Below are 20,416 nucleotides of genomic sequence, written 5' to 3'. Positions count from 1 at the left end.
TTGATACAAAGCAGAGAGTAGGTAAAACAAACTCACTGTGAAGATTAATACACTTTGTTTACATATGGCAAGGTATTAGTTGATGCTTTGCAACTGTTTTTTAAGACTTTACTATTAGTGATTATGATATGGACGAACAACTACATCTATTTACCTTTTTTGCATTTAATTTTCAAAATGATCCATTTATTAGTCTACGTAACAGAAGATACAGCTTGACAGCACTTGAGCCCAGGTGCAGTATGAAACATGAAAGCTCAAATTTGCAACCAGGCAGCTAGGAATCAATGATTCAACTACTAGAGTGGCAAAGATGAACTCTGGTGCGAAAGGATACAGAATGTGTCATATTTAATACATCAAAGAGAGTGGATAAGCTGATATGTCAATGAACAAATAGTCCTGGGATACCCTTCAAACATTCATGAGATCAATAGATTACAATTGTTTTGCAGTAATGAATAACATAAAGATGAAAAAAGCACAACACAAGGGCATGGAGAACTCACATTTTCTCCTAATTTGCAAAACTTCTGTGTCAGCACTAGCTTTCATGTCTACAAAACTGAATCAAACTCTGTTAGAAGTGCTCCCTCCTTTTTAATGTCTTCTAAGAATTAACTGCAACCACCAAATACTGTGCGATTCCACACGACTTCAAAGTTCAAAGTACATTTATTATCAAAGTATGTACACAGTATACAACCTTGAGATTTGTCTTCTTGCAGGCAGCCACAAAACAAAGAAACACAATAGAACCTGTTCAAAGAAATATCCCACACAAGACCCAAAGTGTGAAAAACAGAACAAATCGTGCAAACAATAAAAAGTACACAAATAACATTAGCTGCAAGTACCCAAAAGTGAGTCCTCAGCACCGTGCTGATAGTCAACAGCATCAACAGATGGTATGTGCCAATGGCTGCAAACCACAGCTGCAGAGTTAGTTCAGCACTGAAGTGCTCTAATTAAATCATGCAAATAGCTCTAAATAAAAAATAAACAAAAACACAAGGAACATGAACGACAGAGTCCTCAAAGTGAGTCTACAACTGTGGAGTGCATTCAGTGCTAAGGTAAGCCCGTCCTGAAGCCCAGTGGTTGCAGGCAACAGTCACTTGAGAACCCGGCGGTGTGGGACCCAAGACTCCTGCACCTTCTGCCTACTGGCAGTAGCAAGAGAGATCAGTCAAATGCAGATAGATAGCACTGACCATCCCTGTCTGTTTTCCACTCTCGTCAACAATTTAAATCTTGCTTGACACTTTAAATGGTGTGGAGTAATGGAGTGGACCACGGGTTTGTGTTCCGCCTTTAGGAATCAACACAGAATCTCACCCATGCCAAATTTCCCTGGAGATCGCAGAAGTTCCAAATCTATCCGTTGGCCTAAAAATACATTCTTAAAAGGGAAATTACAAGCTCCAACCAATCACAGTTCAGAAGAAGAGGAGGAAGAAGTATATTTATAAGAAGAACAGTATTCAGTAGCTTTGTAAGCTGTTTGCAAGATGTCACCATTATTTACTCGTGCCATTTTGACACTTCTGTAATGAACTTCTGTCACTGGAATTCAAGTTCCTAACCTTCTTTACCATACTTTTCATTTTTTTTTAATATAAAAAATTCTTTTAGCTGAGTTCTGCAATGGATTCCCAAAGTTTTCAGTTTAACTGGAAATCTTCCAGTTGGAACTTTGCAAGTGTCCTCTGAAAATTTAAAATCAAGTCCCTTATAGGAACTTCTGCCACCCTTGAGGAGACTCAGGTACACTAGATGAAGAAAACACAATAGATGTGAAGCACCTGAGTTTTCAAAGACCCACCAACAAAGTAGTGGAGAATAGTAAAGTGGAATAGAAACTGGTTAGAAAAACGCAAATAGAATGCAAGCAAGGAGTAAATAGAAAGAATGTTTAGAATGGATAGCTGTGTTAGTAAAGGTTCTGTTCCGAAATTTCTTATGGTCACTGCAAAACAATATTTTTATAAGATAGTAATAAAAAGCCATTATACTTTGGAGGAAATCCTTGCAAGCAAGAAATCAGTGAACAGCCTCGTAATATTAAGGTTAATGCACGCAAAGGAAAGGGAACAACTTTTGTACAGCATTACTGCTTCCAGTGGGACCAACTATTTAGCCATGTTAAAAAACTAGGTTTTCTGGTTTTCTGGTTTAATTGGTTTTAAATTGTTTTGGTTCTCTAATTTCAGACATTTTAAAGCATTAAAAAAGGATAATAAAAAGGAAGAAGGATAATAGAGCAAACTCTGTGAACACACCTTTGCTGATTGGAAGTTTATTCAAACAAGTTTAGCGATGAATCATATAATCACAAGGGATACCAGAAATTCAAATCAACACACACAATACTGATAGAACTCAGTAGATCATGCAGCATCCATGGAAATTAATGAACAGTCAACGTTTTGGGTTGAGACCCTTCATTAGTACTGGAAAAGAAGGGTGAAGAAGCCAGAATAAGAGGGTGAGAGGGAGGGGATAGGTTGAAGGTGACAGGTGAAGGCAGGTAGGTGGGGAGGGGTGATGGGATGAAGTAAGAAGCTGGAAGGTGTTAAGTAGAAAAAGGCAAAGGGCTAGAGAAGGAATCTGATAGGAGACGAGAAAGGGAAGGATGAGGGGCACCAGGGGGAGGTGATAGGCAGGTGAGGAGAAGAGGTAAGAGGCCAGGGTGGGGAAATGAAGATCAACCATTTTATGGGTGTAGCTTGTTTTGGGAATCATATGATTGTATAATGCTGTAAAAGGCTCTTCTACAGCACAGACTCACTATTTGAATCTAGATTTATCCTTTAATACGGTTCACATTGTTAAACCTGGATAAGATGAGATTTCTGCGCATTTCTGCAGTGAGCTATCATATTTCTATGGGCTGAATCTTTTAATTTATTGCTCAGAAACATTTCTGTTATTTTACCTATCATCAATGGCAGTTAATAGCTGTTTGTAAGCATGAACCCACTGGAGTTTTGATACTTAACCATTATCTTTTAATATAAATATATACAATATTATGTACTTTCTCCATAAGCACAATGAAAGCTATAAATTTCTCCAGTTTCTAATATAATGCCCATCTATAAAAATATGCTGATAAATTGTTGCGGCAAGTGATGCACATCCTGATGAACCTAGTTAATTGCTCAGATGTCCATACCTTCCCATCTTCTGTGTAGACGTTTTCATTGTAAGCCTTAACGATTGTCCGATCAATGAATAGACTCCTCATTACAACAATTGCCTTTAAAACCTTTCCAAGTGTAACCTGTAACAAACAATAAGGAAACCTCAATTAATTATTAGGGAAGTTTGATTCTTTCCAGATGCAGAAAGTAGCTAGGTATGATCTTGACAAAACATTAGCATGTTTGGTCACAGGATATAATTTTCTTGCATGGAATTTAAATGCACCCATGATCAGAGATGCCATTCTCTTTATGGCAATCCATTTATAAAAAGCATTTCCTTTAGGTGTCACAGGAACTTATGTCTATTTGGCAGAATGCAGAATTAAACAATTGAACACTTGTAAATGTAAAGAGACAGCAATGACCTAATGAAAGGTCTTGGCCCAAAACATCGACTGTTTATTGCTCTTCAAAGATGCTGCCTGACCTGCTGAGTTCATAGAACACTGAACATAGAAATCTACAGCACCTTAGAGGCCCTTCAGCCCACAATATTGTGCCAACATGTAACCTACTCTAGAAACTCTCTAGAATTACCTAACCACAAAGCCCTCTATTTTTCTAAGCTCCGTGTACCTATCTAATAGTCTTAAAAGACCCTATTGTATCTTTCTCCACTTCCGTCGTTGGCAGTGCATTCCATATACACACCACTCTTTGTGTGAAAAACTTACCCCTGACATCCTCTCTGTACCTACTTCCAAGCACTTTAAAACTGTGCCCCTCATGTTAGCCATTTCAGCCCTGGGAAAAAATCTCTGGCTATCTACACAATCAATGCCTTTCATCATCTTACACATCTCTATTAGGTCACCTCTCATCTTCTGTCGCTCTAAGAAAAGGTCAAGTTCACTCAACCTATTCTCTTAAGGGATACTCTTCAATCCAGGCATCATCCATGTCAATCTCCTCTGCACTCTTTCTATAGCATTCACATCCCTCCCGTTGTGAGGTGACCAGAACTGAAAACAGCCCTCCAAGTGGGGTCTGACCAAGGTCTTATATAGCTGTAACATTACCTCACAGCTCTTGAACACAATCCCACGGTTGACGAATGCCATCACACCATATGCCTTCTTAACAACACTGTCAACCTGCACAGCAGCTTTGAGTGTCTCTGATCCTCCACACTGCCAAGATTCTTACCATTAATACTACATTCTGTCTTTTGAACTCAATCTCTCACTTCTCAGCCCAGTTCTGCATCCTATTGATGTCCCGCTGCAACCTCTGAAAACCTTCCAGACTATCCACAACACCCCCAAACTTACTAACCCACCCTTCTACTTCCTCATCCAGGTCATTTATAAAACTCACAAAGAGGAAGGGTCCCAGAACAGATCCCCATGGAACACCACTGGTCACCGACCTCCATGCAGAATACAAACCACTGTTTGCCTTCTGTGGGCAAGCCAATTCTGGATCCACAAAGCATGGTTTCCTTGGATCCCACGCTTCCTTACTTTCTCCAGCATTTTGTGTGTGTTATTCAGGATTTACAGTATTTGAAGACTCTCATGTTAGTGACCTGACAAAAGCCTTAAAATTATGAATTGATTTAACAAGGAGTATATGAACAAAATATTCTGAGTTGTTAGAAATCCAAGCTCAGGAACATAAATACGAAGGATGCTATTTTCCAACTGTGTCTACGCCATTCTTCTGAACAATCCAATTCCTAATCCCATTGAACCAGCTGCTATACCAAGGATAATTTTTAATAGGCAGTGCCTCAGGAAGACAGCATCTATCATTAAGGGCATTTCTCTTTGTATTACCAACATTGGGGGCGAGATACAGGAGGCTGAATGAGTTACACAATGATTCAGTAACTGCTTCTTCCCCTCTTCTCTTCCAGCATCAGATTTCTGAACACTCCATGAACCTCACTCTTCCATTTTTTGGCACTAATTGTGTAATTCTGTCTTTGCATTGTACTGCTGCTGCAAAACAACAAATTTCACATAATACAAGCCAATAGTTAGAGAATCAGGGTAAAGTTAATGGACATATGCAAGAGCTCTTGCACACGTCCATTAACTTTACCCTGATCTCTAACTACTCACTTACATTAGAGTACCAAACAGTATAGAACTTCGGAGCAAATTGAAGTATGGGGGGGGGGGGTGGGGGAGAGGATCCTAAGAAATCACAATGAGAACACAGAGCAAAAGAGGAGATGATCACATTACAGCTGCTGGAGAAGTAAAGCAGTAACACCACCTTATTTCCCCTAGTGAAATAAGGAGGATCTGCATTATTTAAAGAGTGGTTAAAATGTGATGAGGCAAGCAAATGCCTTTTTCAAAAGGATTTCAAAACTCACTGAGTATATGGGAAGTTGTGGGGTTGGGGACAGAGCAATAGAAATAAAAAGGCACATTCTCAGCCTCTTGTGTAAGTGGAATATAAGCACAAGAAAACTGCATGGGCTGAATGGCCTGTACTGAATACACCATGCAATTCCAAATTATTTTTCCAGAACATAAATGATGGTACTCAATTTAAATCTGTGTTTGTTTTCAGAAGCTGAGGGATGAATACATTTTCAAGCCACCAGCCTCTCACTTCCTGTCTCCAGGTGATCACTGGTCTCACTTTAGCTTCCTCTATAAAATGACTAGGTTAAGATCAACTCACAGTGCATGACTAGCAAGGGCAATTATTTGGTTGCATGGCCACTACTGTGGAATTTGGTGATGGATTTCACATTGCTTGTAGTTCTGAAATATTGTGAAGAACAATAGTTTCTACTAGCAGAAATACAGTAATAAAAAAAAGGGCAACACACACAAGAAAGGGTATTATTAGTAATCAGCTGCATCAACTCTAGGGAAAACTTTTAGAAACCTGTCAAACACATCTAACATGCACTATATTACACTTAGCTCTGTGCATTAGCTGTGAGAAATGTGGCTGCAGGCTATAATGAGCTTTTAATCCCAAAGAACACTTCAGAAAGTTACTCAATACACCAGGTCGCACAGCCGGAGGCTATAATAATTACAGAGTTCTGTGAATCTTTCTACTGTGAGTTATGCAGCTAATATTCTTACAACTGTTAACAATTAATCAGCATATTTAATCAGTTATTACTGCAAAAGAAATGAAGTTAGAAGTAAGGCTGTCAACAGTTAATTTTATTAATTGATTGCGCATGTTGCACATGGAAGTCACAACATTCGCCTTGCATGCTGTTCTGGGAATGCCAGTGCACTAAACTAAAAAAAATCAATTTTATAATGTACCAAGAATAAAATAAGACAGTGTAAAGCACAGTCCAGAAGTGTAGGAAAGTACATTGCATGAGGAATAATTTTAAGGTCATTACATCATTTTCCTTTTTCCTCTTACTCTTTATTTGGAAATCAGTTCTGTCTCTCCTGGCTTTTCTTTGTTGATGTGACTGCAGTAGAATCATTGGTACAAACAAATGAACAGTCATGTTGTGGTTCAATACTTCACAGTAACAATATAGTGCATCATTCCTACCCTCAAAAAAACATGGTCATTAGGTAACACACACAAAATGCTGGTGGAATGCTGCAGCCAGGCAGCATCTATAGGAAGAAGCATAGCTGCTGTTTCGGACCGAGACTCTTCGTCAGGACTAACTGAAAGAAAAGATAGTAAAAGATTGGTAAGTAGGAGGGGGAGGAGGAAATCCGAAATGATAGGAGAAGACAGGAGGGGGAGGGGTGAAGCTAAGAGCTGGAAAGGTGATTGGCAAAAGGGATAGAGAGAAGGGAGAGGGTCATGGGACGGGAGGTCTAGGGAGAAAGAAAGGGGGAGGGGAGCACCAGAGGGAGATGGAGAACAGGCAAGGAGTGATTGTGAGAGGGGCAGAGAGAGAAAAAAAGGAGGGGGTGATAAATAAATAAATAAGGGAAGGGGTAAGAAGGGGAGGAGGGGCTTTAACAGAAGTTAGAGAAATCAATGTTAATGCCATCAGGCTGGAGGCTACCCGGACAGAATATAAGGTGTTGTTCCTCCAACCTCAGTTTGGCTTCATCTTGACAGTAAAGGAGGCCATGGATAGACATACCAGACTGGGAATGGGATGTGGAATTAAAATGTGTGGCCACTGGGAGATCCTGCTTTCTCTGGCATAAAAATTGTAGATGTCCTGCTTTCTCTGGCAGACAGAGTGTAGGAATTCCCATTCTGATAATTTCACACCCCATTCCCATTCTGATCACCCCTCCCCCTCCTGTCTTCTATCATTTCGGATTTCCCCCTCCCCCTCCTACTTTCAAATCTCTTACTATCATTTCTTTCAATTATTCCTGATGAAGGGGCTTGGCCCGAAACGTCGACTGTGCTTCTTCCTATAGATGCTGCCTGGCCTGCTGCGTTCCACCAGCATTTTGTGTGTGTTGCTTGAATTTCCAGCATCTGCAGATTTCCTCGTGTTTGCATAGATCATTGTGTTGGGTCCCATGGACCTGGTGGACAATGGGCTTAGGAGCTGTGACTACTGCAAAAAGCCTCCACAGTGCTCCTCCAACATTCTTGCTATCATCAAGTCACGCCTCTTTTAATGAGCTGGGGATATCCTGAGGAATAGCCAAGGTTTGCTGGCAAGTCAACAACTGAAGCAGCTAGCATAGTGAGAGGCCAGTTGGATCAGAAGCTAGAATAGTGGGAGATGACAACTACAGACCTAACAGACCCATCCCAGAGACCAGATATTGACTGTAGGCTGTTTGTTGCACATCATGATTTTCACAGTCCGCCGTGTCTTTACAATAAAGATCTCATTCCTCTGTCTTTTACTATGTGGTATTATTCAATAATATGGGCCAGCTGGTGGCACACTGGACTTTGAGGCAGATGGTCCTAAGTTCGAATCTGACCGGGTCCCAACCTGGGCAGCAGCAATATCTGTGAAGAAGAAAGGCCTGGCAATCTACTTCAGTATCTTGCCACAACTACACTATCTATAGGGTCGCTATGAGTTGACGATGACGACTTGACGGCACCCAACAACAACAATTATGCAATATATCCAAGAATCCCAGATAAGGTGTTAGAGATCACTGTTCAACCCCTGGTTTTGGTGTTTACCTAACAGAGACATTCTACACATTTTTCACATGAAGGTGGGCTTGTTTGCATCAAACAGAAGAAATCTACTGCCCAATAAATTATTTTTTGACAGAGGAGTAAAAATGGCAAGAAGGCAGCAAACTTATTTAGTTTTTCTTTTCTCTTGTATGTTCCCAGTTGCAGTCAACTATGTTGGCTTTCTATGTGCAAATCTAATACATATTTTATTTAGAGATAAGGCACAGTAACGAGCCCTTCCAGCCCTGGGAGCACACACTATCCAATTTCACCCATGTGAATATCACAGATCACTTAAGCTCCAAATAGAGTAAAAGAAATCTCTTGAAAAACATTATTATTGGCAAGAAGGCTAGATATATCTTCTTGGGAAATGAGAAGTTAGAACAGAATGCTTGGCTCAATGCCTTAGGAACTTTATCAGCAATTAAACAGCAATGGTTATTAATGAGACCAATAGATGAAGTTAAGAAACAATGAGCTGGGATTTTCAATTGGTGAACATATAAAAAAACTAATTAGAACATAAAACAGTTTTCTTTTTTCCTCTGTTTATCAGAATAATTAAACACATTGGGCCACATGGAGAAAATAATTTTATTACCAAGACTTACAGATCTAGACGAGACGAGATTCTCCTAACTTATTGTATATAGGTTAAAAGAATTTTTATTTTCATTGATAAATATATGCATAAAGACCAAAAGAAAGGGTAATAAGTCAAATTTTCTTAAACTCAGCTCACCACCTGTAATCATTGTCAGCTGTCAGAAGTATAACTACACTTACGAACTGCCCCCGACACATCTTTGGACTGTACAAGTTGTAAACACAAATGACACATTTCACTGTACAGTACTGTAGTAATTTTATGTATTGCACTGTACTACTGGTACAAAAAAAAATTCATAACATATGTGAGTGACGATAAACCCGATTTCTGATATGGGTCTCTATTATGGACTGAGAGTGGGAAGGGGATAGGGAAAAGGGAATCATGGTTGGGAAAAGGAGAAGGGAGAGGGGAGGGAGTGGAAAGCACCAGAGAGACATTCTGTAATGATCAATAAACCAATTGGGACAGGTGGTAGCACGGGTGCAGACACAATCAGTCCTGAGACACCAGGCAAAGTCATTTAATTCCAAACAATTGGTTTACTGATCATGTTTCAATGTGCACATGGCAAATAAAGATAATCTTTAACCATTAGGAGTTAGGTGGTGAGTTCTTAACAGCAGCTGGACTTCAACCATTGAGGTCCTGTCCCCAAGCATATTCAGACTTTCACAGAAGACAAAGTTAGGTTTGGAAATTGTCAAATCTGTGAAGTAGTTTTAGTAACTTTTTAAACATCTTCATTTGGAGACATTTAACAACAACTGATGAAAACAATAATCATTATAACATTAAAGAGACTATTTAAAACACAAACTTCAGTAAAATAAAGAAAAATATTTCAATCATTCCCTCTTGCACAGGTGAAGACTGCCAAAACAAATAGGGTCTCCAATCCTAAACTGTCCCGATGTGGTTTAGGTTAATGCTGCTGGGTAGATCTTAAGCCCATGTAGATTGCAGTGAAAGAATGTTTAAAAGTTCCATTTTAGTGTTAAGTACACTACAGGACTATTAAAACAAAAACTTCACGTCATCTTAAAAGTTTTTTCCCTAGGCAGTTAATCTGATCAACCATTCTAGGTAGCCCCTACCACCTCTATCTATTACCCCTGTCACACCACTGTACTGTAAACACTTTAAACCACTTTTTATAATGCTGCTTACATTGTAAATGCATGCTGATATTTATGCATTCATGCACATTTTGTTCTACATCTGTACTTTAACCTCTAGCTTCATTTTTAATATAATTCTCTATTCTTTATAATTGATGAATGTTGTTGTTCTCTGTTGCATGTCACGGCCTGACCAACACACCACAGCAATTTCCTAATACATCAAAATGCATATGGTGAATAAAGCTGATCCTTGAAATCCTGCGGTTCACTTTGAAAATGCTGACTACAGTCAAAAAAATTCATCCCAAAAAACGCAATAAACAAGAATCAATCCAGTGTTAAAACTTATATCATCAGTAGTTTAACAATGGTTATGTTAGTCTTTCATAGACATAACTGATACAGATTTGTATACGGATAATCTCGTATGTCCAATCCATTGAACTCAATAGCCTAAAGAGAACAAAGGATTTTAAGAAAGTTCTCAATAATTTCAGAATAAATGTTAAGCAAAGTCATTGTGGTATCTACCATTACAAACAATTAAGGATGGCCAGCCAATCTAATACTTTGCCTTACTTTAATTGAACACTTCAAACCAATTGAATATTGCAATGAATAAGTGTCAAGAAAGTGGTCTTGGACAAGGCTTCTTCTTTTCCACTTACTGTGAAACCAAATAATTATACTATTATTTTAGTATGTTCACTATAAAGCTAATAAACACACTGGATATTTCAAACACGAGTAAGTCTGCAGATGCTGGAAACTCAAAGCAACATACACATCAGCAGGTCAGGCTGTATCTATGGAAAAGAGTAAACAGTCAATGCTTCGGGCCAAGATCCTTCTTCAGGACTGAGAAGGAAGGGGGAAGATGCCTGTATAAAAAGGTGGGGAAAGGGGAAAGACGCTAGCTGGAAGGTGATCTTTGAAACCAGGTGGATGGGAAAAATCAAAGGCTAGAGAAGAACGATTCTGAGAGTGAAAGAAGAGAGTGGACAACAGGAGAAGGGGAATGAGGTGATGACCCAGGGAGAAGTAAGAGGCAGGTGAGAAGAAGTGAAAAGTCAGAATGGTGAATAGAGGAGGGTGTGGGGGTATTTGTTCACCAGAAGGAGAAAATTGATATTCATGCCATCAGGTTGCAGGGCACCCAGACAGAATACAAGGTGTTGCTCCTCCACCCTGAGGGTGGCCTCATCTTGGCACAAGAGGAGGCCATGGATCAACATGTCAGAATGGGAATGGGAATCTGAATTAAAATGTTTAGCCACCTAGAAGCCCTGTTTGTGGCATATGTTGCAGAGGTGCTTGACGAAGCAGTCCCCCAAATTTACAACGGGTCTCACCAATGTAGAGGAAGCCGCATCGGGAGCGCCAGATACAATAGACGACCCCAGCAGATTCACAGGAGAAGTGTTGCCTCACCTGGAAGGACTGTTTGGGGATCTGAATGGAGGTAAGGAAGGAGGTGTATAGGCACATGTATCGCTTAATTTGCTTGCAGGCATAAGTGCTGGAGGGTGATTAGCTGAGAGGTACGAATGGACAAGGGATTTAAATTGCAGAGGGGGCAATCCCTGTGGGAAGTGGGGGGGGGAAAGAGGTAACAGATATGTTCAATGATAGAATCCTTTTGGAGATGGTGGAAGTTGCAGAGAATAATTTGTTGATTGCGGAGGCTGATGGGGTGGTAGGTAAGGAAAAGAGGGATTCTATCACTATTACACCAGTAAAAAGATGGGGTGAGCGCAGATGTACAGGAAATGGAGGAGATGTTGGTGAGGGCAGCATCAGTAGTACAGGGAGGACATCTCAGATGTTCTGGAATGGAAAGCTGCATCCTGGGAACAGATACACCAGAGGCAAAGGGACTGAGAAAACGGAATAGCATTTTTACAAGAGATAGGGTGGAAAGAGGTATAGTCGAAATAACCATGGGAATCAGTAAGTTTATAATAGATGACGGTTGACAGTTTGTTGCCAGAGTTGGGGACAGAGAGATCAAGGAAGGGGAGAGAGGCGCCCTAGATGGACAAAGGCAGGGTGGAAATTAGAGATAAAATTGATGAGCCCAGCATTGGTGCATGAAGCAGCGCCAGTGCAGTTGTCAATGTCGCAGAGGAAGAGCTGGGGAGTATAACCAGAGGCGGCTTCAAACATAGACTGTTCCACATAGCCGACAAAGAGCAAGGCATAGCTTGGGGCCATGCGAGTGTCCATGGCTACCCCTCAAGCTGATGTTTATTGAGGAAGCACACTCTATTCTAACCAGTTATTTCAAAACCATGTAACCATGGTTCTTCATTGGAACATGACAAGGATTAAACTGGCAGAAAAGCAAAACAATGTGCTCAAATAAAAACAAAGTTCTGGAACAGTTAGGTCAGGGAGCATTTAGAATTAGGCAACCTAGACTCAGCAGCATCTCTATTTTCTGTGAAGGCTGAGGAAAGTCCACCTCCCACCCCCCATCCTCATCACATTCTACAGGGGTTGCATTGAGAGCATCCTGAGCAACTGCATCACTGCCTGGTTCAGAAGTTGCACCATCTCGGATCGCAAGACCCTGCAGTGGATAGTGAAGTCAGCGGAGAAGATCATCGGGGTCTCTCTTCCTGCCATTACATTTACACTACACACTGCATCCGTAAAGCAAACAGCATTATGAAGAACCCCATACACCCCTCACACAAACTTTTCTCCCTCCTGCCATCTGGGAAAAGGCACCGAAGCATTCAGGCTCTCACAACCAGACTATGTAACAGTTTCTTTCCACAAGCCACCAGACTCCTCAATACCCAGAGCCTCAACTGACACCAACTCACTGCCCTCTACTGTGCCTATTGTCTTGTTTATTATTTATTGTAATGCCTGCACTGTTTTGTGCACTTTATGCAGTTCTGGGTAGGTCTGTAGTCTAGTGTAGTTTTTTTTTCTGTGTTGTTTTTACATAGTTCAGTGTAGTTTTTGTACTGTTTCATGTAGCACCATGGTCCTGAAAAAAGTTGTCATATTTTTACTGTGTACTGTACCAGCAGTTATGGTCGAAATGACAATAAGAAGTGACTTGACTTGACTTGAAAATATCACATCTTGAGGAATGGAAACGTTTGCTACCTGGACAAAGAACACAAACTGGTTCCAATTATTCTTCAAACCGTTATTTTGATTTTTGTATATTTTACAGCAAGGCCCATGAGGCGGCACGGCACAGCAGCAGCGGCCTTTCAGACCTGGTGTTACTTTAATTTAATTTTCTATTTTAAGTTTGATACACAATTTTCGATTAGGGCACATGGATAACAGAGCGGCTATCTACCATCACCAGATACTACTACAATACAGAGATCATCCAAAATCAAACCTCCACAAAGATCTGCTGGCTGAATTACGCGATGTTGGCCTGCTGAGGGGAACAGGCCTACATTCCTCGGACTTGCCTGATGTTGAGAGCCGGAGATGGAGACGTCGAAAGCAATATGCGAGGAAGTAGAAGCGAGGCAAATGGGCAGGGGTCTGTGTCAGGCTAAAAGCAAACCCTAGCCGGCCGGCTCTCCCGTCCATTCTGCTCTCCAATGTCCACTCCCTAGACAATAAAATGGACTACATCCGACTCCAACGTAATACTCGGCGGGAATACAGAGTTTGCTCCGTGTATGTCTTCACAGAAACATGGCTCACTGATGGGATTTCGGACGCTGCCATCCAGCTAGATGGGCTAGCTTTGTTTCGTTTAGACAGAGATGCAGCTGTCTCCGGTAAGGTTTGCGGTGGCAGTGTCTATGTTTACATCGACACAGAATGGTGTAAGAACTCTGTGCTGGTTTCCAGACACTGCTCATCGTTAGTGGAGCTTGTGGCAGTTCGATGCAGACCATTTTATTTGCCACGGGAATTCACCTCTCCTTATATTCGGTGTCTACATTCCCCCCAGCGCTAATGCTAAGGAGGCGCTCTGTGAACTGTACAGGGCTATTAGCGAACTGCAGAACGCACACCCTGATGGTCTGTTTATTGTCATCGGTGATCTTAACCACGCGAACCTTAAGTCAGTGCTCCCCAAATTCCATCAGTATGTGGACTTTGCAATGAGGGGGGAGAACGTGTTGGACCTGGTTTACACAAACATCCCCAACACGTACTGGGCAGAGCCCTGCCCCCTCATCTCTGTTATGCTAATCCCAGCATACAAACCGCTCTTCAGGTGCTCCAGACCAGTTCAGAAACATGTGAAAACCTGGCAGGAGCCATCTCCGCTCTTCAAGACTGCTTTGAGCACACTGACTGGCGCATGTTCAGAGAGGCTGCAACCAATGGCGACTCTACCAACTTAGAGTACACAGCATCAGTGACCAGCTACATCAACAAGTCCATTGATGATGTTACTCTGTCCAAGACCATCACTATACGCACTAACCAGTAGCCATGGATGACCGCAGAGGTGCGTGCGCTGCTGAGGTCCTGTGACTCCGCCTTCAGAGCAGGTGACAAGGCAGCTCTAACAACAGCAAGGGCCAAACTGTCCCGAGCCATCAGAGGGGCAAAGCGTGCACATGCCCAGCTAATCCACAGTCACTTCCAGGACAGCGGTGACATGCGGTGCATGTGGAAGGGCAGCCAGGACATCACCAATTACAAGACAACATCACCTGACTGTGCAGGTGATGCCTCCCTCCCAAATGCGCTGAAAAGCTTCTACGCCCGGTTTAAGGCGGAAAATGACGTGGCAGCGAGGAAGTCCACCCCTCCTACAAATGACCAGGTGCTGTGTCTCTCCGTGGCCGACATGAGAAGAACCCTGTGCAGGGTCAACCCACGGAAGGCTGCTGGACCAGACAACATCCCTGGTAGAGTGCTCAGAGGATGTGCAAACCAGCTAGCAGATGTTCTCACAGACATCTTCAACATCTCCCTGAGCAGCACCACCATTCCAACGTGCTTCAAGGCCGCCACCATCGTCCCCATGCCGAAGAAGTCTTCAGTGTCCTGCCTAAATGACTACCGTCCCATTGCACTTACATCCATCATCATGAAGTGCTTCGAGAGGCTCGTCATGAGGCATATCAAGACCCTGCTGCCCCCTCACTGGACCCCCTGCAGTTTGTGTACCGTCCCAACTGCTCAACAGATGATGCCATTGCCACCACCCTCCACCTGGCCCTAATCCACCTGGACAAAAAAGACACATACGTTCGGATGCTGCTCATAGACTTCAGTTCAGCATTCAACACAATCATCCCTCAGAAACTGAATGGAAAGCTGAGCCTACTGGGCCTGAACACCTCCCTCTGCAACCGGATCCTAGACTTCCTGACTGGGAGACCTCAGTCAGTCCGGATCGGGAGCAGCACCTCCAACACCATCACACTGAGCACGGGGGCTCCCCAGGGTTGTGTGCTCAGTCCACTGCTGTTCACTCTGCAGACCCACGACTGTGCTGCAACACACAGCTCGAACCATATCATCAAGTTCGCCGATGACATGACCGTGGTGGGTCTCATCAGCAAGAATGACGAGTCAGCTTACAGAGAGGAGGTGCAGCAGCTAATTGACTGGTGCAGAGCCAACAACCTGACTCTTAATGTGAACAAAACAAAAGAGATGTTTGTTGACTTCAGGAGGGCACGGAGTGACCACTCCCCACTGAACATCAACGGCTCCTCGGCAGAGATCGTAAACAGCACCAAATTTCTTGGTGTCCACCTGACGGAGAAACTCACCTGGTCCCTCAACACCAGCTCCATAGCAAAGAAAGCCCAGCAGCGTCTCTATTTTTTGCGAAAGCTGAGGAAAGTCCATCTCCCACCCCCATCCTCATCACATTCTACAGGGGTTGTATTGAGAGCATCCTGAGCAACTGCATCACTGCCTGGTTCGGAAATTGCACCATCTCGGATCGCAAGACCCTGCAGCGGATAGTAAGGTCAGCTGAGAAGATCATCGGGGTCTCTCTTCCTGCCATCATGGATATTTACATGCACGCTGCACCCGCAGAGGAAACAGCATTATGAAGGACCCCATGCACCCCTCATCCAATCTCTTCTCCCTCCTGCCGTCTGGGAAAAGGCTCCGAAGCATTCGGGCTCTCACGACCAGAATATGTAACAGTTTCTTCCCCCAAGCTATCAGACTCCTCAATACCCAAAGCCTGGACTGACACCTTGCCCTACTGTCCTGTTTATTATTTATTGTAATGCCTGCACTGTTTTTGTGCACTTGATGCAGTCCAGTGTAGGTCTGTAGTCTAGTGTAGCTTTCTCTGTGCTTTTTTTTTACGTAGTACAGTCTAGTTTTTTGTACTGTGTCATGTAACAGCATGGTCCTGAAAAACGTTGTCTCATTTTTACTATGCACTGTACCAGCAGTTATGGTCGAAATGACAATAAAAGTTGACTTGACTTGACTTGATATACAATGACCAAAACAACAAAAAATATTCTCAGCATGGACTGCGGAAATTCCTTCCCAGTAACTTTACTCTGCAATTTGAAACATGAATAGTGTTTGCTTAGGATTTTTGAGAGTTGTTAAAAATAATTATATTTCGTGAAGGTTTCACGTAGGGTTTTCTTTCAGCATATCACCATAAAATGTTTGGATTGTCTTGACTTCTGCTGCATTGTGTTTAATATATTTACTTTATCAATGCCATCACCAATAATTAATGAAATGATTAATGTTAAGGAAATAATGTGTTCCAATAATAGTTAGCAGAGGCAGTATCAGTCTTGATAGAAACATAAACATAACCATAACCTGTAGAGTGACTGACGTTAGATACACTACTCCTCTTGGCTGGTATGGCAGCAAGGAAAAGGAATAAATCATAAATTTATAATTACACAGGATCAAGATTCCACAAATCCTATTATTTTGGACGCTGTAAAATCAATCACGTATAACCATTTCCACAGAACTGGGATAGAGAAGTTTATTTTTATATTGTATGAAGACAACGCGACAACGTGTCTACTCAGCTGTCTTGGTAAAGGCAAAATAAAAAGAACTAGAGAATCAATATTATCTGTCTTTTAGGGAACATCTGAAAAACAGAAAAGGCAACGAATCACAAGAAATATAATCAAAATACAGATCCCCAATTTATGAGGCCTGGAACTCAATAGGCCTGATTAATTAAAGATTTTCAATTGAATGAATTGAGCACAATTGTGTGATTACTGCACATCCAATTTATCAAAAAATGGAGACCTGGATCACAGTTGTACATATTCCAGATGAAAAATACTTAATTCACTGACAGATTTCTAGGCTATTCTAAATTAGACAGGGCACAAAAAAGTCAGTCATGAGGATCCATTAGCTAGAGACTCAGCCTGAACTACCTCACAAATCTCTTAACATAATACTTTAATCATCTAGACAGAAATCTAAGACATACAGAGGCTTTGCAGGTTCACATTTTTAAAACATGCTGCTGTTTCCAGTGGCAACTTTTACAGGATTTAAAGATGCCTTCTCTTAAGGTATGCCCAGCTCTTGGGTTTAGACCCTCGAATCCATAATGCAGCTTCTTTGATTGCTTTTAAGAAACACAGGAAAATAGAATGAGAAGGCCATTCAGTCTTTTGATCCTACTCCATCTTTCAATACGATCACATGACTGTTTGTCTGTCTTAGTATCATATTCCGAGTCTTTATCCTTATCCTTTGATACCTAGAAAATCTATCTATCTCCTTCTCAAACAGTTTCAGTGACTTGGACTTAATGGATTTCTATGAAAGAGATTCCACATCTTTATCATTCACCAATTAAAGAAATTCATCATATCAATTCTAGATATCTTACCTGATATCCAAAGACTGTACCACCCAATCCCAGATTTCTTCCAGACCCCCATATACAGCCAGCTGAGTCCTCTCAGAATTTTATATTTTTCACTGATAGAACATAGAATTGTACAACACATTATAGGCCCTTAGACCCACAATGTTGTGCCAACCCTCAGACCCTGCCTCACATATAATCCCCCCACCTTAAATTCCTCCATATACCTGTCTAGTGGTCTCTTAAACTTCACTAGTGTATCTGCCTCCACCACTGACTCAGGCAGTGCATTCCACGCATCAAACACTCTCTGAGTAAAAAAACCTTCCTCTAATATCCCCCGTGAACTTCCCTCCCCTTACACCTTAAAGCCATGTCCTCTTGTACTGAGCAGTGGTGCCCTGGGGAAGAGGCGCTGGCTATCCATTCTATCTATTCCTCTTAGTATCTTGTACACCTCTCCTCTCATCCTCCTTCTCTCCAAAGAGTAAAGCCCTAGTTCCCTTAATCTCTGATCATAATCCATACTCTCTAAACCAGGCAGCATCCTGGTAAATCTCCTCTGTACCCTTTCCAATGCCTCCACATCCTTCCTATAGTGAGGCGACTAGAACTGGACACAGTACTCCAAGTGTGGCCTAACCAGAGTTTTATAGAACTGCAACATTACATTGCGTCTCTTAAACTCTATCCCTCGACTTATGAAAGCTAACACCCCATAAGCTTTCTTAACTACCCTATCTACCTGTGAGGCAACTTTCAGGGATCTGTGTACATGTACCCCCAGATCCTTCTGCTCCTCTACACTACCAAGTATCCTGCCATTTACTTTGTACTCTGCCTTGGAGTTTGTCCTTCCAAAGTGTACCACCTCACACTTCTCCGGGTTGAACTCCATCTGCCACTTCTCAGCCCACTTCTGCATCCTGTCAATGTCTCTCTTCAATCTTCAACAATCCTCTACACTATCTACAACACCACCAACCTTTGTGTCATCTGCAAACTTGCCAAACCACCCTATTACCCCCACATCCAGGTTGTTAATAAAAATCACGAAAAGTAGAGGTCCCAGAACAGATCCTTGTGGGACACCACTAGTCACAACCCTCCAATCTGAAGGTAGTCCCTCCACCATGACCCTCTGCCTTCTGCAGGCAAGCCAATTCTGAATCCACCTGGCCGAACTTCCCTGGATCCCATGCCTTCTGACTTTCTGAATAAGCCTACCGTGTGGAACCTTGTCAAATGCCTTACTAAAATCCATGTAGATCACATCCACTGCACTATCCTCATCTATATGCCTGGTCACCTCCTCAAGGAACTCTGTCAGGTTTGTCAGACACGATCTGCCCTTCACAAAGCCATGCTGACTGTCCCTGATCAGACCATGATTCTCTAAATGCCCATAGATCCTATCTCTATGAATCTTTTCCAACAGCTTTCCCACCACAGACGTAAGGCTCATTGGTCTATAATTACCTGGACTATCCCTACTACCTTTTTTGAACAAGGGGCCAACATTCACCTCCCTCCAATCTTCCGGTACCATTCCTGTGGACAACGAGGACATAAAGATCCTAGCCAGAGGCTCAGCAATCTCTTCCCTCGCCTCGAGGAGCCGCCTGGGGAATATTCCGTCAGGCCGGGGACTTATCCGTCCTAATGTATTTTAACAACTCCAACACCTCCTCTCCCTTAATATCAACATACTCCAGAACATCAACCTCACTCATATTGTCCTCACCGTCATCAAGTTCCCTCTCATTGGTGAATACCGAAGAGAAGTATTCACTGAGGACCTCGCTCACTTCCAAAGCCTCCAGGCACATTTTCCCACTTTTATCTCTAATTGGTCCTACCTTTACTCTTGTCATCATTTTGTTCTTCACATAATTGAAGAATGCCTTGAGGTTTTCCTTTCCCCTTCTCACCAAGGCCTTCCCATGCCCCCTTCTTGCTCTTCTCAGCCCCTTCTTAAGCTCCTTTCTTGCTACCCTATATTCCTCAATAGACCCAACTGATCCTTGCTTCCTAAACCTCATGTATGCTGCCTTCTTCCGCCTGACTAGATTCTCCACCTCACTTGTCACCCATGGTTCCTTCACTCTACCATTCTTTATCTTCCTCACCGGGACAAATTTATCCCTAACATCCTGCAAAAGATCCTTAAACATCGACCACATGTCCATAGTACATTTCCCTGCAAAAACATCATCCCAATTCACACCCGCAAGTTCTAGCCTTATAGCCTCATAATTTGCCCTTCCCCAATTAAAAATTTCCTGTCCTCTGATTCTGTCCTTTTTCATGATAACGTTAAAGGCCAGGGAGCGGTGATCACTGTCCCCCAGATGCTCACCCACTGACAGATCTGTGATCTGACCCAGTTCGTTACCTAATACTAGATCTTGTATGGCATTCCCCCTAGTCAGCCTGTCAACATACTGTGACAGGAATCCGTCCTGGACACACTGAACAAACTCTGCCCCATCTAAACCCTTGGAACTAATCAGGTGCCAATCAATATTAGGGAAGTTAAAGTCACCCATGATAACAACCCTGTTATTTTTGCACCTTTCCGAAATCTGCATCCCAATCTGCTCCTCGGTAT

The 20,416-nt window shown here is 42.3% G+C and overlaps 1 protein-coding gene across 2 annotated transcripts in view; it reads right to left on the bottom strand.

Moving 5' to 3' along the window:
- Nucleotides 1-20,416, bottom strand: part of med27 (mediator complex subunit 27) — a 288,145-nt gene that overhangs the window by 34,535 nt on the left and 233,194 nt on the right. Inside the window, exon 5 of one of the 2 annotated variants that reach the window (XM_073052716.1) lies at nt 3,179-3,286. The exons of the other annotated variant lie outside the window; for it this stretch is intronic. Coding sequence (XP_072908817.1) covers nt 3,179-3,286 — 108 coding nt within the window. The remainder of the gene's footprint in view (nt 1-3,178; nt 3,287-20,416) is intronic. 2 annotated transcript variants of the gene reach the window in all.

This window comes from Hemitrygon akajei, chromosome 7 (assembly GCF_048418815.1).
Source record: "Hemitrygon akajei chromosome 7, sHemAka1.3, whole genome shotgun sequence".
Classification (NCBI taxonomy): Eukaryota; Metazoa; Chordata; class Chondrichthyes; order Myliobatiformes; family Dasyatidae; genus Hemitrygon; species Hemitrygon akajei.
Note: the sequence above shows the minus strand (reverse complement) of the source record. Positions and strands in the feature narration are given on the sequence as shown.